The sequence below is a fragment of the Oryzias latipes genome, chromosome 9, assembly GCF_053564925.1.
Source record: "Oryzias latipes strain Hd-rR chromosome 9, Olatipes_Hd-rR_3.1".
Lineage (NCBI taxonomy): Eukaryota > Metazoa > Chordata > Actinopteri > Beloniformes > Adrianichthyidae > Oryzias > Oryzias latipes.
Genome location: NC_136245.1, coordinates 23,165,994 through 23,191,429, shown reverse-complemented (window position 1 = coordinate 23,191,429; position 25,436 = coordinate 23,165,994). Strand labels below are relative to the sequence as shown.

At 38.0% G+C, this 25,436-nt stretch overlaps 3 protein-coding genes across 24 annotated transcripts; 1 reads left to right on the top strand and 2 right to left on the bottom strand.

The window, feature by feature from the left end:
• Positions 1-731: 731 nt before the first annotated feature.
• Positions 732-13,509, bottom strand: LOC101170438 (ubiquitin-associated protein 2). 15 transcript variants are annotated; one of them, XM_078953043.1, is made up of 31 exons: positions 12,885-12,990; positions 12,663-12,770; positions 11,982-12,119; positions 11,653-11,730; positions 11,412-11,522; positions 11,147-11,303; positions 10,900-10,977; positions 10,552-10,609; positions 10,244-10,332; positions 9,784-9,836; positions 9,560-9,624; positions 9,183-9,414; positions 8,834-9,083; positions 8,587-8,724; positions 8,145-8,281; positions 7,621-7,853; positions 6,772-6,982; positions 6,580-6,619; positions 6,250-6,367; positions 5,831-5,888; positions 5,509-5,716; positions 5,289-5,380; positions 4,902-4,952; positions 4,506-4,587; positions 3,794-3,985; positions 3,321-3,491; positions 2,817-2,921; positions 2,694-2,726; positions 2,279-2,352; positions 1,882-2,073; positions 732-1,523 (listed from the first exon to the last, which is right to left on the bottom strand). In XM_078953043.1, the coding sequence occupies exons 3-31, from the start codon at positions 12,075-12,077 to the stop codon at positions 1,428-1,430; spliced, it is 3,498 nt and encodes a 1,165-aa protein (XP_078809169.1). In that variant the 5' UTR covers positions 12,078-12,119; positions 12,663-12,770; positions 12,885-12,990; the 3' UTR covers positions 732-1,427. The 15 variants fall into 15 exon arrangements, with proteins under 15 accessions (XP_078809169.1, XP_020561528.1, XP_020561530.1 ...); XM_020705869.3 differs by lacking the exons at positions 12,663-12,770; positions 12,885-12,990 and adding an exon at positions 13,333-13,509; XM_020705871.3 differs by lacking the exons at positions 12,663-12,770; positions 12,885-12,990 and adding an exon at positions 13,333-13,509 and having other exon boundaries at positions 4,506-4,584.
• A 457-nt stretch (positions 13,510-13,966) lies between these two features.
• LOC105354722 (uncharacterized) lies at positions 13,967-23,893 on the bottom strand. 8 transcript variants are annotated; one of them, XM_020705878.2, is made up of 15 exons: positions 23,755-23,893; positions 20,214-20,302; positions 19,330-20,133; positions 19,047-19,209; positions 18,785-18,882; positions 18,439-18,657; positions 18,257-18,344; positions 17,836-17,957; positions 17,336-17,441; positions 17,180-17,251; positions 16,976-17,085; positions 15,136-16,898; positions 14,888-15,065; positions 14,714-14,807; positions 13,967-14,640 (listed from the first exon to the last, which is right to left on the bottom strand). In XM_020705878.2, the coding sequence occupies exons 3-15, from the start codon at positions 20,049-20,051 to the stop codon at positions 14,527-14,529; spliced, it is 3,849 nt and encodes a 1,282-aa protein (XP_020561537.1). In that variant the 5' UTR covers positions 20,052-20,133; positions 20,214-20,302; positions 23,755-23,893; the 3' UTR covers positions 13,967-14,526. The 8 variants fall into 8 exon arrangements, with proteins under 8 accessions (XP_020561537.1, XP_078809168.1, XP_020561541.1 ...); XM_078953042.1 differs by lacking the exon at positions 23,755-23,893 and adding an exon at positions 21,290-21,535 and having other exon boundaries at positions 18,439-18,684; positions 18,781-18,882; XM_020705882.3 differs by lacking the exon at positions 23,755-23,893 and adding an exon at positions 21,290-21,535 and having other exon boundaries at positions 18,781-18,882.
• Positions 21,776-25,059, top strand: LOC101157781 (Rieske domain-containing protein). The gene is made up of 4 exons (XM_004072348.5): positions 21,776-21,890; positions 23,779-24,000; positions 24,129-24,163; positions 24,310-25,059. Exons 1-4 carry the CDS (start codon positions 21,818-21,820, stop codon positions 24,595-24,597), a joined length of 618 nt encoding a protein of 205 aa, XP_004072396.2. The 5' UTR covers positions 21,776-21,817; the 3' UTR covers positions 24,598-25,059.
• The last annotated feature ends 377 nt before the right edge of the window (positions 25,060-25,436 follow it).

Sequence of the window (25,436 nt, the reverse complement as noted above, 5' to 3'; positions counted from 1 at the left end):
GTACACTGCCTCCTGGAGGTTATTGGTGTGACCACACTGCAGTTCAAGCTGTTCTAAATAACATCCTCAGTATGTCATGTCATGGAAAAACTTATTTTCTTGGTGTGAACATTGAGACACAATAAAGGTAAATATATAAATTTAACAGATTTAGTCATAACTTCTCACAATAAAACATTAGCTTTAGTAGATTCGGGTAAGATGACGCTGAACATGTGTCATTTTTTCTGATCCGATTTGTAATACTTCTTTCATTCTGGCAAACATAAACAGGGAATTGAATACATAGTGACAGCTTCCAGTTCAACTTTTAATTAAAACAACCTTCAGTCCAGACGTATATCGGATCATTTCCTGAGCAGCTACAAACCTTATATCTAAAGAAGCAGTATTCACTACTTGGTTGAACACATTTTGGTGTCAGCATTTTTTGTGGGGAGTTGGCCTTTGCAACAGAGAATTGTGAGCCACCTTTTTTGTTTAAGCCAAGCCACCATATGGTCAACTAACTTCACGAGCCGTTCCACAGAATCCAAGCCATCTACATCTTAACATTTAAAAAAATATTTTAAAACCAATTTGAAACACAAAAAACTGTATCCAGCTATTAGATAAAAGATATGATTTTACTTCAGGAAAACCAATGTCTTTGTTTCCAAGTATTAACGCCCATGAGTCAACCAGCTTCCTCTCAGGACAAGGCGAGATGGCATCAAAAAATACAAGACAACTTCAACTGCTCAGAACTTTATTATGAGAAAAATGAGGGTTAAAATTAAATTAAAATATAAAATTTAAATGGGCAGGTCAGTTTTAAAAGGGAACACAAGGATAGTAGGCAGCTTCCAGACAAAGGTACAGAGAGATGGTAACAAGGCTATGAAATAAAGTCCAAGGGGAAGAGCTCGGCCATTCCAGGGGTCCGGTATAAAAAAGGAAAAAAAAGGAGACAGATGCATAAGTAAATATAAACCCCACCCCCGTCTGAAGTGTCCTCATAGACATTTAACAGCGCAGCTTTTCCTTTTTCGGGACTTTTTTCTCCAGATAAATCTAATTATGCGTTCACTTTAATTCCTGTCATCTCATTGTGTCTTAATGTAGCATCATTTCCTGCAGTTTTGAAAAAAGTAAACAAAAGTTCCTTCAAAAATAAAATGTAGTAACCACGTTTCATTTTCTACTATTACATATACAGCATATATATTTATATATATATAAATACATACATAAATATCTTACATGTACAACCAATTAAAAAAAAAAAAAAAACAGTCAGGGGACCCAAAAGACTTATGAGGACTTAGGGTGGTGGGGGGGAGAGCAAGGTTGCCCATTGTAGGTATAATGTGTCTGTTTTTGTTTCAGCTTCATACACTCAGGTACGCATGAAGCCTTTTGGGTGAGAGCCAAATAGGAAGCATTCCTCAGTTTGCCCAGTAGGGGGAGCTGCCATAGCTGGATTTGCTGCCTTGGGCTTTCTGTTGCATTCCACTGGACTGACTGCGCTGACCAGGACCACCCTGCCAATAGAACCAAAACAAATAAATAAAAAAACAAATCCACTCAGCTGGTGCCTCAAAAACAGACAAACCCAGAGGGTCGGTGTCTTCAGATCATTTTTATTTAAATTATTTATTTTTATTTAAATAGCATTTGCAGAAAACCTTTTAAAATCTACATTTTTATCTACCAAATATTGTCCACATTTTTCTAATATTTTGCAAAGCCAGATTAGTACTTTATGCTAACTTGAATGTTGACCATTAGAAAAGCCTAATAAAGAATCAAAATGCACCAGGCCACAGCTTTGATACATGAGGTAATTAATAGGGGGACAGACAAGAAAAAGAGGATTTATTGCACATTGATTCTGTTCACCTGTCCATCCTGTGTAAGGTGATGGTGCAACAGCTGGGAGTGCGGTTGTTGGTGTGGAGGCAAAATGTGCAAGAAAGGAGCAGGAGCATAGCCAGGTGCACCCCCTGGATTCATGGGCCCTGTTCCTCCCATAGCTGAAGGCAGGTTGAAAGGGGGTGGAGTCCCTGTGTGGAAGCCCTGCTTGTCAAATGGCTGAGGAAAAGAAAACAAACTAAATTAATTTCATGAATGTGAGTAAGAAAAAAAAAAAAAAAAAAAAAGACAGCAATGATGTCAGTGTATATTCCGGATAGAGGACTGCAGCAGAAAGTATGCTTGCTATTCCTTATTACTCTCCAACTTTTTTTATCCATCCATCACATCTAACAAAAACTGAAGCCTATATCAAGTTTCAAACCTGTGTTTTGCTGTAGATGGAACCCCCCATGTCTGGTACTCCACTATTGGTACCTGATCCCGTCAATCCTGGTGCTAAGAGGATAATATAAGATAAGGAGAGAAGAAAGAAAACGCAAAAAGAATAATGAATTTAGTCCATCTGAGACAGCCAAAACTTAATCTGCCACAGAAAAGAACAGAGAATCTGGGATTAATGTAAAATAAACATCAGACATTGATCACTGCTAATAAATTCATGTTACATAAGTTTTGTGTTTGCTTCCAGTGTTAGTAGGATGTGGGCCAGCCAGCTGGAACAAGCAAAGTTCCTAACGTGAGGAGGAGCAGAGGCATGTTTCTAACTATTCCCCCACACCTTGGCAAGGACCAATCTAAACATATGAAAGTGCAATCACACCCATGCAAATACAAACCCATCTCCAGAAGACTCTTGGCTGCAGAATCATCTGTAATTGTGAGTAAACCCATTTTTCCCCACTGGAAAAACACCGTCTGACTCTGTATGTTTATTTAGGAGTGTGTATATTAGTTTGTACCTTTCCCTTGGCCGCTGCCCGCTGACTTGGGCTGTGACTGGGCAGAACTTCCATACCCTGCCTTATTGAATTCACCACCATGGGCTTGAGATAGGTCATCAAAGGCTAAAGACACAGATTGCACAACAGAAGAGGAGGCAGAGCAAGCGGAGAACAAGGAGCGGACAGATGAGGAAAATAATTTGGTGATGAAGAAAAGAAAAAGGGAAAAGTGGGGTAGAAGGGAGAGAGGCAGTAAGATAACCTGACTACAGTAACAAGTGTGCCTACCCTGACCTCAATCCAACCTTAGCGGGGGTTTTAGCTATGCATGCAGCATAAGCAAAAATCACAGGCCAACTCCACGCTCACATGCAGGATGAGGCTTTTTTCCCTTTTCCTTTAGGCTTCTATCAACATTTCAGCTAACGTTTGTATAAAATGTTTTGGATTCTGAGCCAATTAAAGCACACCTTAATTAAGTTATACAACCCACTCTAAATGATTGACTTCAGCCATACTCACCTGTGCTGTACGCATGCTGTCCATAGCTGGGCTGATGCTGCTGATGATACTGACTGGTGGGATTTGCCAAGCCCATTGTTGGCTGTTTGGCCGAACTGGGAGGCACAAAAACTGCGGGAGTGTACTGAAAGGCGGAGGGAACTCCTGGCATGCCAGCGTAGTATGGGAGACCTGAGAAGTTCAGCAGCTTTATAAATACAGCCAAATGCAATACAACCAAATGCTGAGCTACTGCTGTAACTTTAAAGTAAAACTACTGAAACCAATTAAAAGAGGATACTAATACTATAACTACTTATTACACCCCTTTTTATCTTTAAATAAATGTATTGTTCTCATTTCAACTTAACGTTATTTCAGTAATTAAGGTGGAAAACGGAAACATTAAATTTGTGTAATGTAGTTGGAGTGCAAATGGTACAAATAGATATAAAAACATTCACATTTAAACACAAACGTTGCTTTTTTCTTACTTGGGTATCCGTATCCAGGGGGCAGAGGGGGGTTGAGGAAGGCCTGGTTTTGTGCCTGCTGACCCTGGCTTTGAGCTTGGCCCTGCGAGCCGGTCTGCTGAGTCTGCTGGGGCTGTGACACCCCCGCTGTAGAGAGGCTGGTAGGGGGAGCTGGGGACGAAGAATCGTTTCGGCCAAACTTTGTTGCCTCACCTGAACAGGGCAAAACTGGTGGTTATTTTTTACTGTCAACTGTGAATACATTCATTGAATACATCAAACTGCTTCTGCTCCAAATTAACCTTAATTCAGCATCTACTTGAAAGCAAAACATAAAGGGTTAGCATACGCCAAATTCAATGTTTGTAAAGTTGAACTGTATTTATAGAAAACCTCAACTTTATAAAGTACATTTGCAAGATAAGCCAATAGAGCAGTTGCGTGTAAATCACCTCAGTTTCTAAACCATTTCACTTAATATTTGGCTAAGTTGTAGCTGACTGATGCCGCTTGAAAGTTTTACAAAAACAAAGAGTTGTTTTCCTCCTAAATATATAAAAAGGTAAACAGCAAGGGGAAATATGTTAAATTCCAAAAATCCTAGTTAGTGTGTAAAACAGATTTTAACTATTTTGACAGCAAATTCAAACAGGTTTGATGTAAAAGAAAAAAATATAATAAAATAGAAAAATCAGTTGACCAAGACAAAAACAAAACAAAAATATCTAGTTACCAGTATATGGGTTATTTGCCAAACCATCTCTCCCTGGCATTGGAGCAGCAGCACCAGGAAATGTCACACCATAGTAGTCCTGCTTAGAAAGATAGATATGTTTTAAATTGACTTTATGGTAAATAATCAACAGAAACTGAGTTTAAAACAAAAAGCTGGTGATCACTTTTAAAATGGCTATAGTAGGAATGCAGTTAAAAATAATCAATATTATTAAAAGCAGTGTGATTATTTACAACTATATTTTTATTTTGGTTAAGACTATATTAGATTAGGGAAAAGAACAAATCATTCATGGCAATACATGAGCTCTGAGAAAAACTGAAAACATCCTGTGGCCTATGGCTGCTGGGTAATAAAGCACTCAAGTCTGTGTATTCCAAAACATACACTTACCAATGGAAGGCGAGACTGCAGCATTTGCAAGTCTTCATACCCATAAATCTGCTGTTGAAATGAAGAAAAAAACGGTTATTTTTTGGAACATGAGGACAAAGTATCATACGGCACTGATGCTTCAAAGAAGTATTTTTCCCTGCTGAAACTTTAGTATTTCTCCCATTTATTTTTGGGGGTTAATAAAGTATTTTTGAATTTAAAGGAAGTCTACTATTATAACTTTTTTGTCTTTGCGTTGTTAAGATTCAAGAAAATCTTAAATAACTAGCATCAGCCAAACACAATTAAAAAAACAATAGTAATTTTAAATTCACTTAAAAATGAGACAATAGTTTTCGGAACAAGTCAGAAATTAAATCCATGATCAGAAATGCATATGGTTACAGGATAAGCAGGGAGTAAGCCTCCAGGACCCATGATGTACTGGTTGGCCAGAAGAGGTGGGACACCCTGGGCAAGGTTGGGGGGAGCTTTACCTAAAGAAAAAGACAGAAAGGGTTATTTAATGGTTAAACCTATGTAATACTGTAAAACCTTAACAGGAGATTTTAATCTTAAGTATTTTCTTGAACTCCTTCTAACACTTGGATTGTTATGACCGTACTAGAAGTGGTGGTAAGCAGTGGGGCTGTGCGGCTGCCTGCAGCTGGGAGGGTGGAGCTGGTGCCATTTGGAGCAAGACCTGGCGCTCCAGACTGGTGTAGGCCATTGGTAGATGAGCTACTGATAACTGGAGGGGCAGATGTACTTGGATTGATGACTTGGCTGGATGATGATGAAAAGGCATGAAGATTGCTACTGCCTTCGCTCTGCTTAAAAAAGGCGAAAGTAAAACAGGTAAACTCATCATTGCTTCCCACCAAAAGACAGAGCAGAGCAACAACATATGTCATCATGCATGCCTGCATTTGTGTAAGGAAACTCACTGTGAGAGAAGAACTTGTAACAAGGGCTGATCCAGTTGAGAGTGCACTGCTCCCAAGCCTGCAAAGAGAGCAAACAAATTGTCATCTTTTTAAATCTGATGAAGCCACTGTGGAGAAGGGATGATTAGGAAGTGGGAAAAGACAAAGCCATATTGGATTATTGTTCCATTTGTTCAGATTATCAGGCAACAGCAATACCCACTGGTTGTCAATCATTATTAAAGCCAATCTGCTATCATTTCATGTCTACATAAACTTCATACTTTGACTATAAAAAGCTTACTTAATGATTAAAAAAACACTACAAAGTAAAACTTTTCACTATATCCATTAATTGTTCTAACCAGTATGTTGCATGACTGGCACACATTCTAAGAATTGCTCCTTTCAGGAAAATACAGTTGGCTGAAGTTACTTACCCGCTTAATGACGAGATGGGTGCAGAGTGTGAAGGTGTAACTGCCGGGGAGGGAACATGATGGCCAGAGCTACTCTCACTTGTCATAACAGCAGTATCAGTTTTTACTGAAGCTGCCGCTGATTTAAACAAAAAAATAGGAGAAACATTGAAATGATAAAATATGAGGAAATACTGAATTTAAAAAGCAAATGTATATTCAATATTATATAAAAACAAAATAGGTCACCATCCCCCATTTATAGTCTTTTTTCCAACTACAGGTTTAATTAAGCAATCTATAATCTTTCAAATAACATGCAGTAAAGGCACTTAGAAAAACCATACTCACTTTCTTGTGCGCTTTGTGTCTTCATGCCAGCAAAGCCATTCTTTTAAAAAGAAAGAAAAAGTTCAAAGTTTGTTTTTTGCACCTTTGATGTTGAATAAATCAGCCATACTTTCTTGCACTAAAAAGTCTGAAAATGTGCAAGTGCCCTCTTGAGACTTAAGCTTAAACAGAAAAAAATTATAATCTGTGTACCATTGTGAGAGATGCACTGGCAGCTGATGGGACATCTTTGCTCTGGGGAAACCTGAGATGGGCTGTGAAGGATCTTTGGGCGCTGTCCACGCGATTGGCTGTAGAGGACGGTGCCGCTGCACTAGGAAGACCAAGGGACGGTGAGGGACTAGCGGTGGGTAAGCCTAGAGATGAAGAGGGGAAGCTGGGCTCCGAGACAGCAGATGGTAAGCTGCTCATGTGTTTGATGTTCACAAGATCAAGAGAAAAGTGGTAGAGAAAATCAGTTATTTGGGTGAAGACCCTATTTCCGATTTTCATGCTAAACCCTCTATTACTAAAGATTTTCTAGTGTTTATTTGAAGATGTCAAATAAACAGAAAAGCTGTCAGTTACTGTGACAATTTAAGAAACAATCCAAGGATATATTTAATTGTAAGTTCTTAGTATTAATGCTGTTATGATATATGATTACTGGTATAAGCAATTAAAAGATTTTGCTTTTATTTGTGAAGAACATCTGATTAAATGAATTTGAAAATGTAGAGTTTTCACTTTCTAAGACATGGTAAAACACCCAAAGTCAGCAGCATAGGCATCACCCTAAGCATTCTGTTATGTACCAGTGTGCAATAGTAGACCAGCAGAACCAGAATCATAACTCATTCTGAGAGCATCATACATTAAAATAAGCTTCTTTATAGATACAATTCTGGATGGTAACTACAGTCAATGTAAAATTGAAGGACATTTGATGGATTATAGTTAGCCTGAACAACTGTGATGCAATTTCTGTACCTTCACAAATCCTCATCCATGCAATTTGACATGCACATTTTTCACTACGAATAAGACAAAAGACAAGCATACCTAACTGCTCCTGGCTTTGAGAATATGCTGCTCTGTGGCTGCTGAGTTGGAACTCCTGTGGAAAGTGAAATGGGTGCTGGGGCCATCGCAGGGGTGTGTTCTCTGGGTGACTCCGTCTGCGACATGTCTGTAGCCTCACTTCCTGCCTCTGAACCAAAGTCAAGAGCTCCGAACTGAACGTTCAGGCCGGGTACATCTGCTGACCCTGGCATCTCCACAGCTGATGACGGAATCTGAGGATGAAAACATGAAAGGTGTTTGATAATAAAAAGAAAGGAGTGTGAATATCGCATAAGCAAAAAGATGAATTTAAAATAATTTCCATGAGACCAGTCTGCTTGCCAACAATGAAGTTTCTAACACTGGATCCTAAAGCAATTCACTCGGTGATCAGGAAAGCCAAAAACTCGGATTTTCAGCAGTACCACCATGCTAGGTGGGTAGGTACCAGTGTTTTACTAACTATGAAGCCTGGTGGCTGATTACATTTTATTTAAAAACAAATAAATTGAAGGACTTCTTACCTTAGAGGGAGGGGGCGCTCTTCGTCTTTGTGCCTTTAACTGCCGCTGAGGGGGCTCAGACAGAGAAGGCTCCAAACTTGAAAGCTTGCCTCCTGAGGAATTGCCGTCTCTTGTGAGAACATTTGAGGACTCCTGACCTAAAACCAAAAACTGTGTTAGTTTATACTTATTAAATATCACTGCTTGAACACATGAATTGCCAGAAAAAGACCTAATGTAAGCAACAGTAAAGACAAATTTTAGAGACGGAAAGAGGTAAAAACTTTAAAGTTCAACGTGATAATAAACATGATATCTTCTCCATAGAGGAATTTTAAAATTGTATGACTCCACTCCACAGGAAAAAAATCTTTTTGAAGCCAATTTAACACAAGATCCTTTTCATAATTTAGCATACTGTAAAAAATTAGGAAAAAATAGAAATAATGATCTGCACCCTTACCAGGTGGTGTGGGAACCTGTGGTGCATGTGATTGAGACAGGCCCAGGGACTCGGTGGTGGACAGAATGGAGGACGGTTGCTGCCTCTGAGTCAACTGACTGAGCACTGCTGAAGGCTCTGGCTGTAGCTTCATTTCCACTGAGAACAATCAACAATAAAAATAAATGTTTCTCTCTAAAGATTTGGTTTAACAATTCCTGTAAGTTCTTGGGAGGTGTTTTTCTGATCTGCCTCAGGACAAACTTACACTTTTGGTACATAAGAGGGCCATTTTCCAGCCTTTGAGGCTTGACGTCTGCAGAAGATGAAGGTGCAAGATTTTGCACTGAGGGTGTCCCTGCCTCTTGAGAGGCTTGACTGTTGCTTGTAGTTGGCACAATGTTAGCGGTTCTCTGAATAAGCCGAGACCTGTCTTGTTCCTCTGGTTTTCGAACATCAGGAGTTGGTGTTTGCTTGCTAGCATTCAGAGATCCAAAGCCAGAACTTATAACTGGGGACTAGAAACACAGCAAAAAAAAAAAAACAGAGTAAACAAGTACCGTCACATGCGCCAACACTCATTCATGGGAATATTTCAGAAATTAAGATCTCAATACCAGTGCAGCATGTGCGTAAGTGGTGCTAGCAGAGGCAGCATGGGCGTAGCTACTGGCTGTGGCGTGTGCATAGCTGTGTGTCGCAGTGCGCCCATTGTGGTGGGAATTGGTGAAGACCAGATTTTGACCTAAATCCTCTGCCGAAGGACCATCGCCTATTGCTCCAAGGTCAGATTCCATAGGACCTCCAGCAGGGACACCAGTTTTAGGCAGTAAGCTAGCCAGGTCAGAACTGTGAAAAAGAAACAGAAGAGAGGAAAATTGATCAATAGCGAAAAACAAAAGGTGAACAGTGCATGAAAAAGACAAGAAAACAAAGAGACATAGCCGTACGAATGTTTTTAAGACAAACAATGAGTTTGGGAAGGATGTCTTACTTGTGTCCAGGTGGAATGGGGTTGGCTGGAGTAGAGGAGGCAGTGAAAACTTTGGTCTCGGACAACTGCAAAATCAAAAAATTAAAAGTGTAGTGAAAAAATGTAATCAACTATAGAACTGAATTTGTTGTTATATTTAAGGTAAATAACAATGCTTTATGCATAACCACTTTAAATGACAAATTATAAATAATCAAAGGAAAGTATGATCACTGTGCTCTTACATCCTCACTCCAGTCCTCTGAAGTCCAATCTTCCAGATTGCCTCCCCAAGTTCCTAATGGAGTAAAATAAAAGGAAAATATAAAAGTTTTCTACTTTTCTTGTGTCAATGACAAAGTTAATTCTGTTTTACTTTCCAACTTAAAGCTTTTTTTGAATAAAAAAAAAATATTACCAAAGAAACTAGTTTACAACTATGTTAGCAAAAAATTTACATCTAAAAAAAAATGTTTTAAAAATCTCCTGACTACTAGCAATGAAAATTTGTCCTCTGCATATCTTCCAACCAATGCATGCTACTTAATTAACTCCAATGGCACTTGGGGCTTTTCGATGATAACGAATGTGAAGGGGTGGGGCTCTGAGAACTGTCATTTTTGGGGGATTTAAAAAAATATTTGAATTTTTTTTTCTCCCTCTGGTAGTCATGTAGTTCAGTAAAATGTTACACAATGTATTTACCAGATCCTTCAGCTGTTTCGTTGCCATCACCTTCCCAATTCTCTTGGCGAGCTCCAGAGTTAGCAGTGTAGTCTGCAGGATTGAATGTTCTGAAAAGAAAATACAGATGTTAAAAACAGATGATCAAGCGTTACCAGAAACATCTATAAGTCAGAAATGATGGTAAATAGGGTAAAAATATTCTAGATGAGAAGGTTCAGAAACCTTTTTTAATCCATACATTAGTTTGGAGGTATGTGCTAGTAATCACCATCAATATCACCTCAGTTTATTTCCAGACTCAAGATTACCACCACACACGTTCTTACCCCATTCCTTGAGAAGAAAATCTGCTCCCACCAGCAGCTCGTCCTCTGCCACGACCCCCTGACAACAGGGGGGGGGGGGGGGGGATTAGATTAATATTAAAAAAAAAGAAAACAATTACAGATGATTAAAGGCAGTAATTTTAAAGGATCAGAAAAAAATGTCAGAGCTTACTCCGTTTTTTCTAATATCTTTTACAAACACGCTGGATTCTACTCATCAACTCTAGGAAGATTTGATATTGAGCAAGTCATTTGAATCACATGTGTTAGATGGAAACAAAATGTAAAATCAGGGAAAAGGTACATAAGCTGTGGGATCAGGAAACACAGATGCATGTCACTGCTCACCTCTCCCCCTCCCTCCACGGCCACGATCCAACGCTCTTTCTCCAGGAGCCATCTCAAAACCATTCTCCTCTGAACGACCTATATCCCAACAGAAGGTGCATGGATGCTGTTAAACCACAACTGTGACTGAGTTCTGAAATTAACTATTCAGTACAATGAAGACGGCAAACCATAACAAATGATTATAAAATTGTGCATAGGTATACAAAAACATCTGCAGTTGTTGAGCCAATCCCAATTAATTTACCTTCACGCCCTCGGCTGATGCCTCTCCCCCTCCTGTTGGAACCCCCACGTCCACGACTGACTTCTCTCTCTGCTCTCTTCTCCCGGCTCTCTTTTATTTCTGATGTCCCTCCCTCTTTCCCAAGGCTACGCTTCTTTCCCACTGTCTCCCATGAGTTCTTCAGAGGTTAACAGAAAACGACAGGGGTTATAATGTAAATATTGCATGATTTTTGCATCAAAACAGGAAAAGGTGTAAACAAAGGTCTCTCTTGTTGCTCTCTTACTGTGTCAGAGGTGCTCTCAAGAAGAAAGTTGATGGCTCTGTTTACATCCTCATTGCAGTCATGAAGGGCTACCATGCACTCATCTTGAGTCTTTCCAGTAACTTCAATGAGCTAAGTGTACAGATGAAAAACACCAAATTAACGAAATATGAAAAAAAAAATTAATGATAGGTCTTAAAAAAAAAGAAAAATCACACTCAAAGCTGGCAATACAGTTGTTCTTATATTTATGTTCACAAACCTGTTTGACCTTATCTTCAAAGTCAGCGTCATTTTTGTCGTAGATTACTTGGGCTAAACGAATCTGTTCCGCTGTGGCCTGTTAAACAAACATAACTCAAACTAGTAACAAAAAACTATGCGACCATTTATCTTTATCACTGATAAACAATGTTATACGCAGCATGTGATTTAATTTAGTCTGGTAAAGTCTTCTATAAAATAAATATTCTAGCAATTGGACAAAATATACAATTTCCTTAAATTCAAACTTGTACAACTTAAAATGATACAAGCCCATCCTGAAGAATAAAATACAGTATAAAAACAAAATTATTTCAAGCAACCCACCTGTATCTGTTTCTGTGGTTGTGTTGTTTGTGTGGCAACGGGCAGCGTCTTATCCCGCGTCCCCCGGGTGTGGTTGCTGACCAATGAAGTCATCATATACAGTATATACAAAAGGATGTATGTACAAAATAGAAAAATCTGACGAAAAAAACAATCAGACAAAAGCAAAAAGAAATAAAAGTCAGTTACATTGTAAAGCTAGCACCGTATGTTGATACTAAGCAGACTGGGACAAACTGTAATATGCCATGTAATTCTATAACCCCCATCTGTCGCCCCCACATCCCGAGATATATTTAGCAGTCCAAGTGGGGACTGTCCTAGTGTCGTTTTTCAGGTCTACCTTCCTTCACACAGGAAGGGAAAAAAACACGGCTAGCGCACACTGGGCTGGCGGACTGACAATATTATTATCCCAAAGCTAACCAGTGAATACTTATGAGCACAAATAAGCACAACGCAACCCTAACTGAAACACGTTGACAAAACGCACCGTTAACAATACTACAATTTTACAAGTTTGGTTAAAACAAACTGTTTTGACGTTAGACGGCTTGGCTTCCTCAACGTTTAAATTTGTATGTTTTGTTCAGAGTCGGTTATGCGAGTACTGTTATTGAGTGTATTTTATTTGAACGTCACAAAAGCCTTAGCGTGGCTAAGAAAACAAAGCTAACTTACATGAAGTTGAAGTCAAAGATAGCTCATGATAGCTGTAGCCTGGCTAATTCTTGCTCGCCTTTGTTCCGTGTGCGACAAACATGCGTCGTATACCTTTAAATCGTCATACTACGAGATTGACATAAGTAGATCAATTTTAATACTAGTTATCAATTTACACAAATTCACCGTGATATTTTTCAGATGTGTGTGATTAAATAAAGGTTAAAAAACTATACAGACATGACAAGTGCGACGAAGAAGCCCTTTGTGTGGACAGAAAAAAGCTAACGTTAGCAGAATGCTAACAACTTGTAGGAAACGAACATAGTTGTGTATTTTACGACAAATTTTACTTTAAAGTCTCCCAGATTTTTTATATAAAACTTCAATTTGAGGGAAAACATGTCCATAACCCAATTGTCCCACTAAGTCACAGTTATTACCAACTATATACCAATTGCCGGGCATGTGAAAGGCCATTCTACATCCACAATGCAGCAGTAACGCACAAATTCAGCGCTGGCTAGTTAGCAACTTAGTTAGCTAACCATTGCAAACAGCTATCGGTCCACTACTTCCGGCCCGCGAGGGCCCATAAACACTTTCAGAAGTAAAAGCCATTACAAACCATCGTTATGTATGACTTTAAGACACAAACCATTTGCTAAAATCGTTTTACATATTTTACCTGCTAACACGCCTCGCTCAGCCAGCAGCAGTAGCAGCAGTTACAGTCACGTGATTGACCGCGCCGTTGTACACCGTTGCGAAGTTCTAGCAGCCTATCAAAACCCTCTTTTCAGGTCAGGCGGTCTAACATAGAGTCGAGACATGCGCCATTCTGTCTGGTAGCATGCTGTAGTCTGACAAACAACAGGTGAACTGTGCATTAAATCAAATCCCAAAAATCAATGCTACACATTGTGTATTTTTTAAATGTAGTGGGTCTGTGTACTCCTTTTTACTGATTGAGTCTGGAATAAATTCTATCTATCTATCTATCTATCTATCTATCTATCTATCTATCTATCTATCTATCTATCTATCTATCTATCTATCTATCTATCTATCTATCTATCTATCTATCTATCTATCTATCTATCTATACTTATACTGCAAACCTTTAAAATTGAATCAATATATTTCATCCAATTACTCCTTTTGATATTTATGTTGTCAAAAAATAATAATAATAAAAAAGGGGATTATGTTGTAGAAACTTCTAATTTGTTTGTCAAGTCTGATTTTGAACAACTCAAATCATAAAACCAAATTATTTTTAACTTACTTTGTGAAAGCAGACCACAGAAACTAACACAAGATTGCAAAGACTATTTATTTTTATTAAAAATCCACACATTTAACAAAAACAATCAACAAGAAAAAACAAAGAAAACCCATCACAACAGAGTTAAATTACACTCATTTCACAAAATAAATACCGGTACATACATTTTATAATTTCACAAACTCAAACTAATTTCAAAGGCAAGTTTCAATTTTTTTAACTAATAAAATAAGTTTTAAGCAGTATAAAAGAAATTTCTAAGAAACTAAAATGCATTCCATATCTCAAAACAAAAACAACATTTTTGTTTTTTTCTTCTCTGAAATCCACCTTTGACACCCAACACATACCCTTTTTAAGTATACATGCAAAAAAAAAATACTTGATCAACCCTTGTGTCTAACAAAACCATTCACACCACTTCAACATGAAACACATTTTTAAATTTGTTTAACTGATACAAATGGAAGTGTATAAATGGAATGAAAAATGTGCACCTCAAATTTAAATAATATGCTGTAACGGCGGTTAAACTAGAAGTCTTGCTTCTGGAAAATTATAACTTCACTTAATTAAGTCAGAAACATTCTCTTGTTATTGGGGGTGGCTTTCCTTCAGATATGGCTGTAGCTGAGCTCTCATACTTTGTATGCAGTTTACCTTCCTCTCCATGATCTCCTCCAATTTGTTAACAAATTCACCAAAAGCCTGTTCAACAGAGATGATACATTGTTAGCTCTAAAAGAGTAAGGGGTTAGATGTAAACATGATTTATTCTAACCATATCACTTTGGTGGGAGAGAAGGTGCTCCTCTTCAAGACCCAACTTTCCCATCCCCTTCAGCAGCTCCATGTGGGCTTCAGCCACACACCACCTCAATTCATATAATAAAACACCATGTTAATTTGGTATAAACACTTTTAGAGACATTTTATAGAAAACGTTAATACTTACTCGGCCTGGTTTAGTGTCTCCAAAGGAAATGCATGCATCCTTGGTGACTCAACAGGTTTTTGCAGACATGCAATAACACTGGTGTCGGAGGCTGATGTTTCGATTACCTTTTTCACACCATTGTCTTTGTGCTGAAAAGAAGCCAGTCTAAATCCAGGAGGTTGAGGTTTGTGCAAACCTACAAAACATTAAAAGTGTTATTTCAAAAGTTAGACACGCTGACACAAACTTCCAGAAATCACACATACCCATTCCACAGGCATTTCTCTGAGTGTTGCTCTGTTCCTGAGGCTGATTTGCAGCCGTAACAGTGTCGCTGTTTGTAGGGTGGAACGTTTTTCTTTGAGGCAGCTCCAAAAGAATTTCTTTGCCTTTATATTCTAAAATATCCTCTACGTCTGCATGTGAAAAACCTTTTACCACAGTTTCCTTTGTATTATCTTCTGTTTTAGGACAGTTTAGGTTCAGACTAAAATCCAGGTTTTCTGATATCATTGTTTTATTTATTTGCATTTTACTTTCATTCTGTTCCTCTTTAGTAGCTGATGTATTATGCGAACATTTTCTACTTTTGAGAGACTCCAAGCATAGTTTCTTCTCTCTGTCGTGACCTAATGGTGCCACCTGTACATTATTTTGCAATTCTAAAATATTAGTTCTGGCATTGTGTCCAAACAGCTTTGATTCAAAGTGAACCTTCTCTAGGGTATGGAGTGTGTCAGTGTGATCTCTTGATGGGGAGATGGGTTTTTCTGCCAGAGTTCGCTCAAAGGATGAGTCAAACTGACAATTGCTGTTAGCTCTGGAGTGGAGAGCCTCTAAGCAGGCAGATGTCCTTCTGTGCCTGTTAATCCACACTGCACTTTCTAAACCCACTTTTCTTTCTTCTGAATCACAGCGGTAAAACTGTTGTGTCTCCTCACTTGTTGGTATTGCACCTGCTTTGGCAACTGCCTCCCAAACCCACCTCTGATCTTCCTCTTCCATTCTAGCTATCCTACTTTCCTCCTTCCTTACTCTTGCTTCTTGTGTTGAACCAGTCGACCTTCTTATTTTCCTTTCAAAAATGTATTGTTCCTTATTTATTCTTTCCAAAGTTTCCCCCCAGTTTTCATCACTTCCACACCTGCCGTCCACACCATCCCTACCAGTGGCGTTTGTGCAGGCTTCATGTTTTACACTGGCTGAGTGTGCATCTGATGTCTTTTCACAGTCATCTTGCATTTGGATCAAAACTGAAGAATATGGTGAGTCTGTTAGAAAAGTAATAGATGGACATGTGGAGGTTGACAAGAACTGGACAGATGAAGGCACAAACTGTTGCAGCTGTTGATGATATCGTCTTAAGTGCATCTTTTTCTCATCATCAGGCCTTTGCAAGTCTCTTTCATTTGGAGTTTTTAGCACAGAGCTCATCTCTGGGGTCCTTTCCCATTGCATTCCTGGAGGAATCCATTGAATCTCCTCTTCTTTTCTAACTTGCATAGTCCACAGGTGGCTCTCTGTTTTGTCTCTGTTGTGGAATCCAGGTTCACATTTAGGAAAAGCTGCACAACTCGTGCAGGTTTCCCCCACATGTTGGTTCTCTTCTTTTTGCTGTCTTATCACCAAAACTGGCCTGATACTATTCTCCCTAACCAAACATTTGTCAGTACTTTTTGTTTTTATTGTAGTTCCATCTTCTTCGACTGCACTTTTATACTGATGCTTTATTTCACCATGTCCCAACCAACCTCCGACACGATGATTTCCAACCGTTTGCTTTTCTTTTGCTTGTGCTTTCTCTCCACATCTGTTATTCTTTGGTGTTGAGTGGGGAGGTGCACCTCTTGGATGGAATCTAGTTGTGGGAGGATTGGTACAAAGTGGCATGCTTTGTTTTGCTAACTTTGTCTTTACAGGGGTGGAAGCAGTGCTGCAACTGCTATGGATCAGGTTGGGTTCATGGCAAAATGTTGTTTTCCTTCCTTTTTTTCCCATCACATCTCCTTTTCTTTTCAACTCCTTTACCCTATGAAAATACAAAGACCCTCTTAGATAAAAGTAAAGGATGGTTGCTATTACAAAGACAAAGTTTTGCACACTGACCGATCAGCATATCTGAGCGTGTTGAGCGTGTGCTCAGTTGCTGAGTGTCCAGGTGAAATGTTGGCGATCATACACGTCATTGAGTCACCAACAAAGGAGTTTTTCAAAACCTGAAACAAGACTTAAATCATAAATCATGGAGCAAACATCAATATCAATGAAATACATGCATTTTTGACTCATTCTTAAAGTCTGTCACAGTACCTGAGTCAACCTGCTCTGTCGAAAAGGTGTGTGAGAGGCCTTTTTATCAAGAGAACGAATACATTCTTTGAGCTAAAGGGATTAGAAACAACGATTTATAACCTCAGACATCCTATGGAGTTTCTGGCTGAGTGAGAATCTGTCTTTAAAACTTACAGCCAACAGACTCTGGTTGATCTCTGCTCCCTCCATTCGTCTCTGCTTGTCTCGTTCTTTGGCATCTGATGCTCTTTCACTTCCTGCCAGGTCCACAAACCACATTCTGCACACATTCAAGAAAGCAACTTCTTTCAGTTGATATTTTCCCAAAACTATTGACAGCTTTTTGTCAATCTGTTAAAACCTGGTGGAACTTGTTGACAATTTTTACTCAAGTTATTCTGCTGTGCATCGGGTGAAAAAAGTAACAACAAAAAAAGATGTCAAATTCCACTAGTCCCCTAAGAGGAACTGAAGGGACAGCTGAACAATTTGGATCCTGAAGCACACAACAATACATTACAGCTTTTTCTTTGTGGTTCACCTCTGCACTATTTTGTCTTGGCAAATCTGACAGATTTTGTGAAGTTAAAACTTATACAGAAAAGATAAATAAAAATATTTGATGGAATAAAATAACTTTGCTTAAGTAATAAAACATTTTTGATGTATCTCACCTTCCCGCTGTGTGCTGGTTTGGCTCTCTCAGTTGAATCTGAAGTAAAGCATGGGAGCGAGAGGACAGTGAATTTACACCACTCACTCCTTGTGTTCGTTGTGCTGTTCCCTTTGAAACCACCTGGTGAAAGTAATGGCAGGGAAAAGTCCTACACCAGTTTTTTTTATAACTTTCAAATTTTCTGTAAATATCACTTACACAAACCAAACGTTAGATGATTTTTGGTGAATAATCTATATTCACGGAAACTTTCTTGTGCGTTTTATTTGTTTTGTTTTGTTTTCCTAACCCTTTGTTTCCTTTGGTTTCCTCATCCTTGCTTGAAATTCCATTGTATTTTTGTGTTGTATCTATGGCTGGCTGCTAACTAGAGTAAAAAACTGGGCAACAGAGCGTGACATAAAGCAGAGAGAACCAACCTCTAGTAGGGAATTGGCAGAGTCCACTCTGATTTCACGCAGCCCTGAAATATGGACGACTTTCTGTCCATCTTCTCTGGCAAACAACCTCAATGTAACAGAAATTTGTTTAAAGAGAAAAAACTTTTGTTAAATGTAGAATATCACCAAACAGTCTCAGCATATTAAATCTTGTATCACACCTTTTTCTGTGATCCAGCAGGTCATACAGCTGACTACAGTAGATTTCAAAGAAACTAACATACACCAGGAGGGGTGGGTATGAATGTGCAGTGGTCAGGTGAGCAAAGATGTCCTGAACTGCCAGAGTGTATAGACCAGGTGTAACAGCGGATGACCCCAGCATGGTGTAGGTCTTCCCCGCCCCTGTCTGTCCATATGCAAAGCATGTGGCATTTCCTCTGCACACACATAACACAAACGAGAAGCTAACAAAAGAGAGATTTGGACACTAGAGTCTGATAAAAGAATTGGAGAGAAAGGTGGATAATGCACAATTTTAGTGTGAGCAAATCTGTGCTTACCTACCCCCTAAACATGTGCTGCACCAGAGGATAAGCTGTTTTCTGATATACTTCCTTGATGGAGCTTTCCTCCCCAAAAACATGGTCAAAGTAAAACTTTTGCTACAGTTTAAGAGGCAAGATGGAAAAAGAAATCAGTAAAACTGGCACAAAATTAGCATCTAACAAATGAAACAATGCATGTGTGCATGTAGAAAAAACCCCCACAAAAGTGTGAAATTTTTCAAGTACAAGGATCCATCAGCATCCTCTATGTGCACGTCTACCTGTAATATGTAGGGTGTAAGATCCACACTTTCTTTGCTTTCATGTACAATTACACACTGTCCGTCTGTTGCTGTCACAACATCAACTTCTCCTCCTTTGCACTCTGCATGTGACAAAGGTCTTTTCCTCACACAAACAGTAATTTGTTGCCCAACAGTCTGTCTGTCACACAAAGAAAATAAAAGCTTAAAGTCTGCAAGAAGCATTTGTTTTGTGTTATTGAATGAGAACAAAGTAGAAATAAACCAAAAAACAGCAGTAACAACATTTGATGCAACTTACTTTTTGTTTGAAGCAAAGGGAGAACTCCAGGCCTGAATATTGCTGTAGCTGTTTGTTGTCTTTGCTCCATGTACAGGTGGGGGCTTAGTCAAGCTTGAATTCAACATTTTCTCTTTTGTGGAGACTTTTGTACATTTATTTTCAAATGTTTTCTTACACGACTCTGGTGTCACGTGTGCAGGGCTGTGTAATATCTTGCTGTTCTTTGTTGATATGGTATCGCAGTTAAACTTCCGAATTCCTCCTGTTAATTCTGACTTTATGGTGTCATTATTATGATCATTACCCAGAGAACGATTATCCTCCAGTTTGTATTTCTTAGTCCTTCTCCGGACACATTTTCCCAGATGTTTGCCATCAATCTCAAGCTGTACAGGTTTGTTCAATCTGCTTACTTTCATTGAACCATCTTCTACATCATGACTTTGACTGACATAAATAACAGGACTAGATAGTGTAAGACTAGATAGACCAGACAACAGCCTCACGTTGGCTGAGTTTTCATTAGTTAAGATGAGACGTCTGCAAACATTAAAAGGTAACGTATCCGTGATTTCCTGAGAATTTCTACATTTATTTCTCACTTTGTCTTCCGAAGTTTCATGGGAATTTTGACTGAGTTTCCCATTTATTGGTATAAAGTCCTGAGCATCACATCCGTAGTTTGGGTTAATATTTTTGTCAAAGTTGACCAAATGGAAAAGTTGGATCCAATCTTCCATTGAGCGAATTCCTAGGAGAGGATTATCCTCTATTTTCAATGCTCAAAGGTGGTCTGCATGAAAAACACCCAACAAAATGAACCTAAAGGCAGTAAAAGACAAAGAGGAAAACAGTTTTAGATAATGAAAGACCAGTTCCGCTGATGTCCTACATTTACTCACCTAGCATAGTGATGTTCTAGTCCAAAGGTTCTCAAACACCCGTACAACCAAAAGGTCATGTCATCTCATGCCTATTCTCCGGCTGCTCTCTAGAAGAAAAAATACATTTTGGTTTCTTCATTAACTGGTCACATTAGATAAAAACAATGCCCAGCCAGGTGGCATATTCATGGATCAAAATTAATTAAAAAACTACAACCTAGTAGGTATGCTGGAAAAACTAAATATAAGGATTTCTCTCAGAATTACAGCCAATGGTCTCTCACTTTGTCACTGCAACCGGCATGCTCGCTTGGTCCTAGGCAAAGCATGCAGTGGCGTAATGCAGTGGTGGAAATTTGATACTTGTGCAGGACAGTGCCAAAGCAGCACTGTGCAGTCATCACACATTTCTTTACAGTGGCAAATAAGATAAATATAGATAACATGGGTGAGCAACACTTTACTCCTACTGTAGATTACCCATAAGCCTAAATAAAGTTGCCATATGGCAAGACTAAAACCCTCTTCAAGCTGGTTCCACTGAGAGGCTTAAAATATTGTTTACTCTAAAGACAGAGCACATCAATGCCAGCAATAATTCAATAAATATTCATTGATTTGATAAACTTTAATTTCTTGATTTATATTGACAATTTCAGTGCCTCAATAAATTAAATTAAATTAATTTTATTTATGTAGCACCTTTCATGACAACAAAGACAGCTCAAGGTGCTGTACATAAAAACAAAAAAAATGCAATAAAATACAATAAAATACATTAAATTAGCCCTGCACAATAAAATAGACAAAGACAAACACCAGTGGAAATAAAATAAATAAAATAAAGAGAAACCAGAATAAAGAGAAACCACAACCATAACACAGAGATGAATAAACCCTCCTGCTGTTCTGAGTTCACTGATAACATTCAAGCAAAATAACATGAATAACTTTCTTGTAGAAACAATTATAGATGTAAATTATATTAATTAATCTTACTGAATTAAGTTTAATTTTGTATGTTAAGTCACAACAGTTAAAATGCTTAGGAAACTAGTAACAAAAACAATGATTACTTCAATAAAAACTATTACCACTGATGCAGGGTTGAGGTGTCAAAACCTATTAATTATCCTTCAGATTGGTTTGCCTGATTTCCACATCCGTACACAAGTAGGTTTCCATGGCGACGCGAAGAACGCTAATTTCTTTGCTGCCCTCGTTAGTTTTCTCGACCGGAATGTTGCAAACAAAGGCAGAAAATCCAGAGAGACGATGCTCAGATCAACATTGCAGTCAGAGACAGAGATAATCCTTCAAAGAGTCTAAGCCGACAGACCAGGAATGAGCAGACTAAACCAAGTGAAAACAAAGTGGAATTCATAAAATCAGATGGTGTTATTTACTCTTTCTGATTAGAAAGATTGTGGATACGTTATTGATTATATTTATTTTTGATGACATTTTTAAAATAAATTTTAAAACTGGCCAAATGTTTAACCAAATATCTTTTTTGTCTGCTTGTGTGCTTTTTTTTTTTTTTTGCTTGTTTTTCCTTCAAATTTATAACATGAAGTCAAATGAAAAATAAAAATAAATGGGAGAATTAAGGTCCGGAAACAATGGCTTGTGTCAAACCGGTCCGTGTTTCACTGGGGACATCATTGAATGAAACACACAACACCAGCCTTCACCGTAAGATTTTTACTTACCTTTTTTTATTTTATTACTATTATTATTATTATTATTATTATTTTTACAAAGTCTGTTTAAAAAAGATAAGACACCAGTGGCTAAAGTTTGATAAATCGCATGTTAGCCTGGATAAAGTTAAATTTTTAACTCCTTAAATCCCAGCAAAGGCGTTTTGCAAGAAGTACTTATTTGATAACTAGGTAGTAGTACTACCAGGGGGGTATTCCAGAGAGCAGGTTATGCATGTTAGCACGGTAAATTTGAGGCTAAGGAAGTGGATAACCTCAGTTTTCGGTTCTTAAAAAAAAGGTATGTTTTAGGGTATGTCAAGTTGCCATAGCAACTCATGCTCTGAACATAACCTGGTCTGGAGCAGGTTTAGTTGAAGCTTAGTTTGTTTTCAGAGAGGTGAAGCAGCATAGCGTGTCCATTTGAAGATGATTTAGTGGATGAGGAAGCTCAGATAATACTTTTCCACCATGAGAGGGTGATAAGACCATATGATATGGATGTTGTAAACCTTTTTACATTGATCTAACTTAATTATTTGCTTCAGTTAAGATACTTTTTTTTTAGTTAAGTAATAAGTCAGCTGAAAAATAACACATAGTTATTTTACTTTCATTCAAATTAATTCAATTAAGTAAGTTTAACTTTGGTGCTACTGTTAGATCAGCACCGCAAGGAATTGTGGGATACCATTCCCTTTGCCTGTCTGGACGGATTTGGGTTTAAGTGTGGGTTCTTGTCCAAATGTGTTTAGTTGTTTAGCTGTTTTACTGTGTTTTGCCCAGTTATTTGTCCTGTTATGTTTAGTTCTTTCTGCACCATGAGTGAGAGGGAGGAAGAGGATGATGAGTTTATTTAGCACCCGTATTACCTAGAGACATAATGTTAAAGTCTGAGAAATTTTATTGTTATAAAATTAGTATATCTGTAGGCTCAAACTTAGACATATGAGAGTTCAAGAAGTACAATAAATTAAGATGGAAAAACATTTAATTGAATTGGAGTAATATGACATTTAGTTAGATGAATATGTAAATTTGAGTTGTAAAAATAATATTGAGTTGGGTAGACGTAAGAAATTAGGTTGAACTTTTTTTCTCCACGCGTTTCCATGGTGACTCCAGAAATCGGCGATCCATTGAGAATGTTTTTATGTACTTGCCGTGCACGCGCATTAGCCCAAGGTTACAAGGTCGAGCGCAATTACCACAACTCATATCCGGTCTTTTGGAACCAACATACCAAGTTCAGGCGGATTTCAGCCAGAGTTCAGGCTTAAAGTCAGGGTAGTTTAAATATGCTTCCTGGAATACTCCCCAGACCAACACATACTCTGAGACACCCAAATGTCTAAAATTCAATATAAAAAAATCTAAAGAAATTATAGAATTTGAGTTCAAATAGATATTGGTTAATAAATAAAAAGGGATAACTTATGACAAAATTGTGGTTCATTACTTACAGAACTTGCTACCTGATTCGAACACATCTCTCAGATGCATGTATAGTAATATTAGTATTATTATTATTATTACTACTGTTTGTGTGCACAAAATACTGATTAGTGGCCACAAATTATTAATCAGAGAGAATTTTTTTGAATGTCATGCCCAGGGCTCTGTAATTTTTAAAAGAGAAAGAAAGAATAAAAGGACATGAAATTAATGCATGTCCATTTGCACATAATTTATTATTTTGGAAATTATTAGTACACAAAGATATCTGATTGACTCAGCATAGCCGGTTTTATACTGTTCTATCAAACACAGTTGAGTTTTTATCAAAAACTTATTTTCGTGTCACAACTGGAAGAAAAGTGGCAAGTGTTACAAAAGAAATTCCTTAAAAGTGATACTTATGCGGCGTCTGTTCTCTGAAGGGATCAGCATGTCATCTGAGGAGGAGGAGGCTTCCCATCGTCCTTCTTCAGTGTCATCTCTCTCTGACTCGCCGTGTTCATCTCCTCCCAATTTGCACTATGTTGGAAAGAAGGAAGAAATTGTCAAGGCTGGGCGACTGACCAAGCTGTTAAACGGATGTAGAGATGTGCTCATCTTGTACCACGATAGACAGCTTTATGCAATGGACAAGCGGTGTTATCGTAAGTTTTGAGCAGCAGAGCAATACGCTGTGTGGCAAACTATTATTTTGAGGCGTGGCATGCACTTCCTTCTATGATACTGAAAAAAACTACAGTCTCTAATAACTCATGTTATCTCCCACTGACAGACTCTGGTGGTGAATTGCAGCATGGAGACATCGAGGTGAGTTTATAGAAATAAAAGCACAGTAGAAAAGTTCCTAACCATGTCAGACAGCACTTGACACGTTTTTCTTTGTAGAATAAAACTTCTGAATAGTATTTTTTGTTGTTATGTTAACCACAAGCTTCATGTCTTACTGTTATTAGGAGTTTAATGGACGGCTGTGCATAGTGTGCCCATGGCACAGTTACAAGATCACCCTGGCAGAAGGGGAAGGGCTTTACCAGGCAGTGGATGATCCTACCAAAAAGCCACCGAGGACTCACTGGCGTTCCAAAGGCGTCAAACAAAGGATTCATAAAGTCACAGAAATCAATGGGGATGTATTTGTAACACTGAATAAGTCTTGTGAGGCCATTGAATCTGACTTTTATCAGACTGAAAAATACAGGCCTGTTACACTGAAAGGACAACCGGTACCCAAAAAACAATAAAAAAAAATGTTTTCACTGTCTAACTAAAGATACTTTAATTGTTCTTGTGCTAATCAGGTAGCTTTGTTTATTTTTTTTTTTACTTTCCCTTTTTAGAAGTGTCTTTGTAAATGCTTTGTCTGCTGTAAATCCTCTTTTTTTTACTATCACTGATTATTGTAAAGAACCCTAAACATGTCTAGGATAAAAAAGATAGATCCTTATCCATCCATAGTTCCTACGAAGTTTGATTGAGTTTGTGTTTAACGTTATTTTAATATGCAAATCTGTCTGTTCTTTTAACAATATGTTTTTTTATTGTACAAATTTGACTCTTTATTTTTGTACTTACAGCATAACGGTGCCAGTAATCCTGACAGCTGTGTTACATAAAATAATAATCACAGAATATGTTTGTCATTGTTAGTCGTCAAAAACTTGAATTGAAAAATTCACAATAAATGCTTTAAAAAGTCACAAAAATTTCAACTACTACATAACCTCTACCATCTTCAGCATTTATATTAAAAGCAGGAACCAGTTATTGCAAAGTTTTAAGCTTCCAATGTTGTGATCACCAAGGAATGCTAAAAAGATCTGCTGACTTATGGGAAAATGCAATTTTTACAATCTGGCCTGGTTTAGAAAAGTCATATTATCACAAGATTATTTGCGTCAGCGTAATTAAAGTTTCAATGTTCATCTAAAATACATTTTGCTGCTCAAGCAAGCAGATTCATGACTCATTGTGATTCTTTCTTACCTCATGTGTCAGTTTGCTGTTGTCGGGATTCAAACGTGTCAGATTTTTTCTGTACAATTTTATCCTGACATAACCTAGGTTTATAATAAACGTTTTA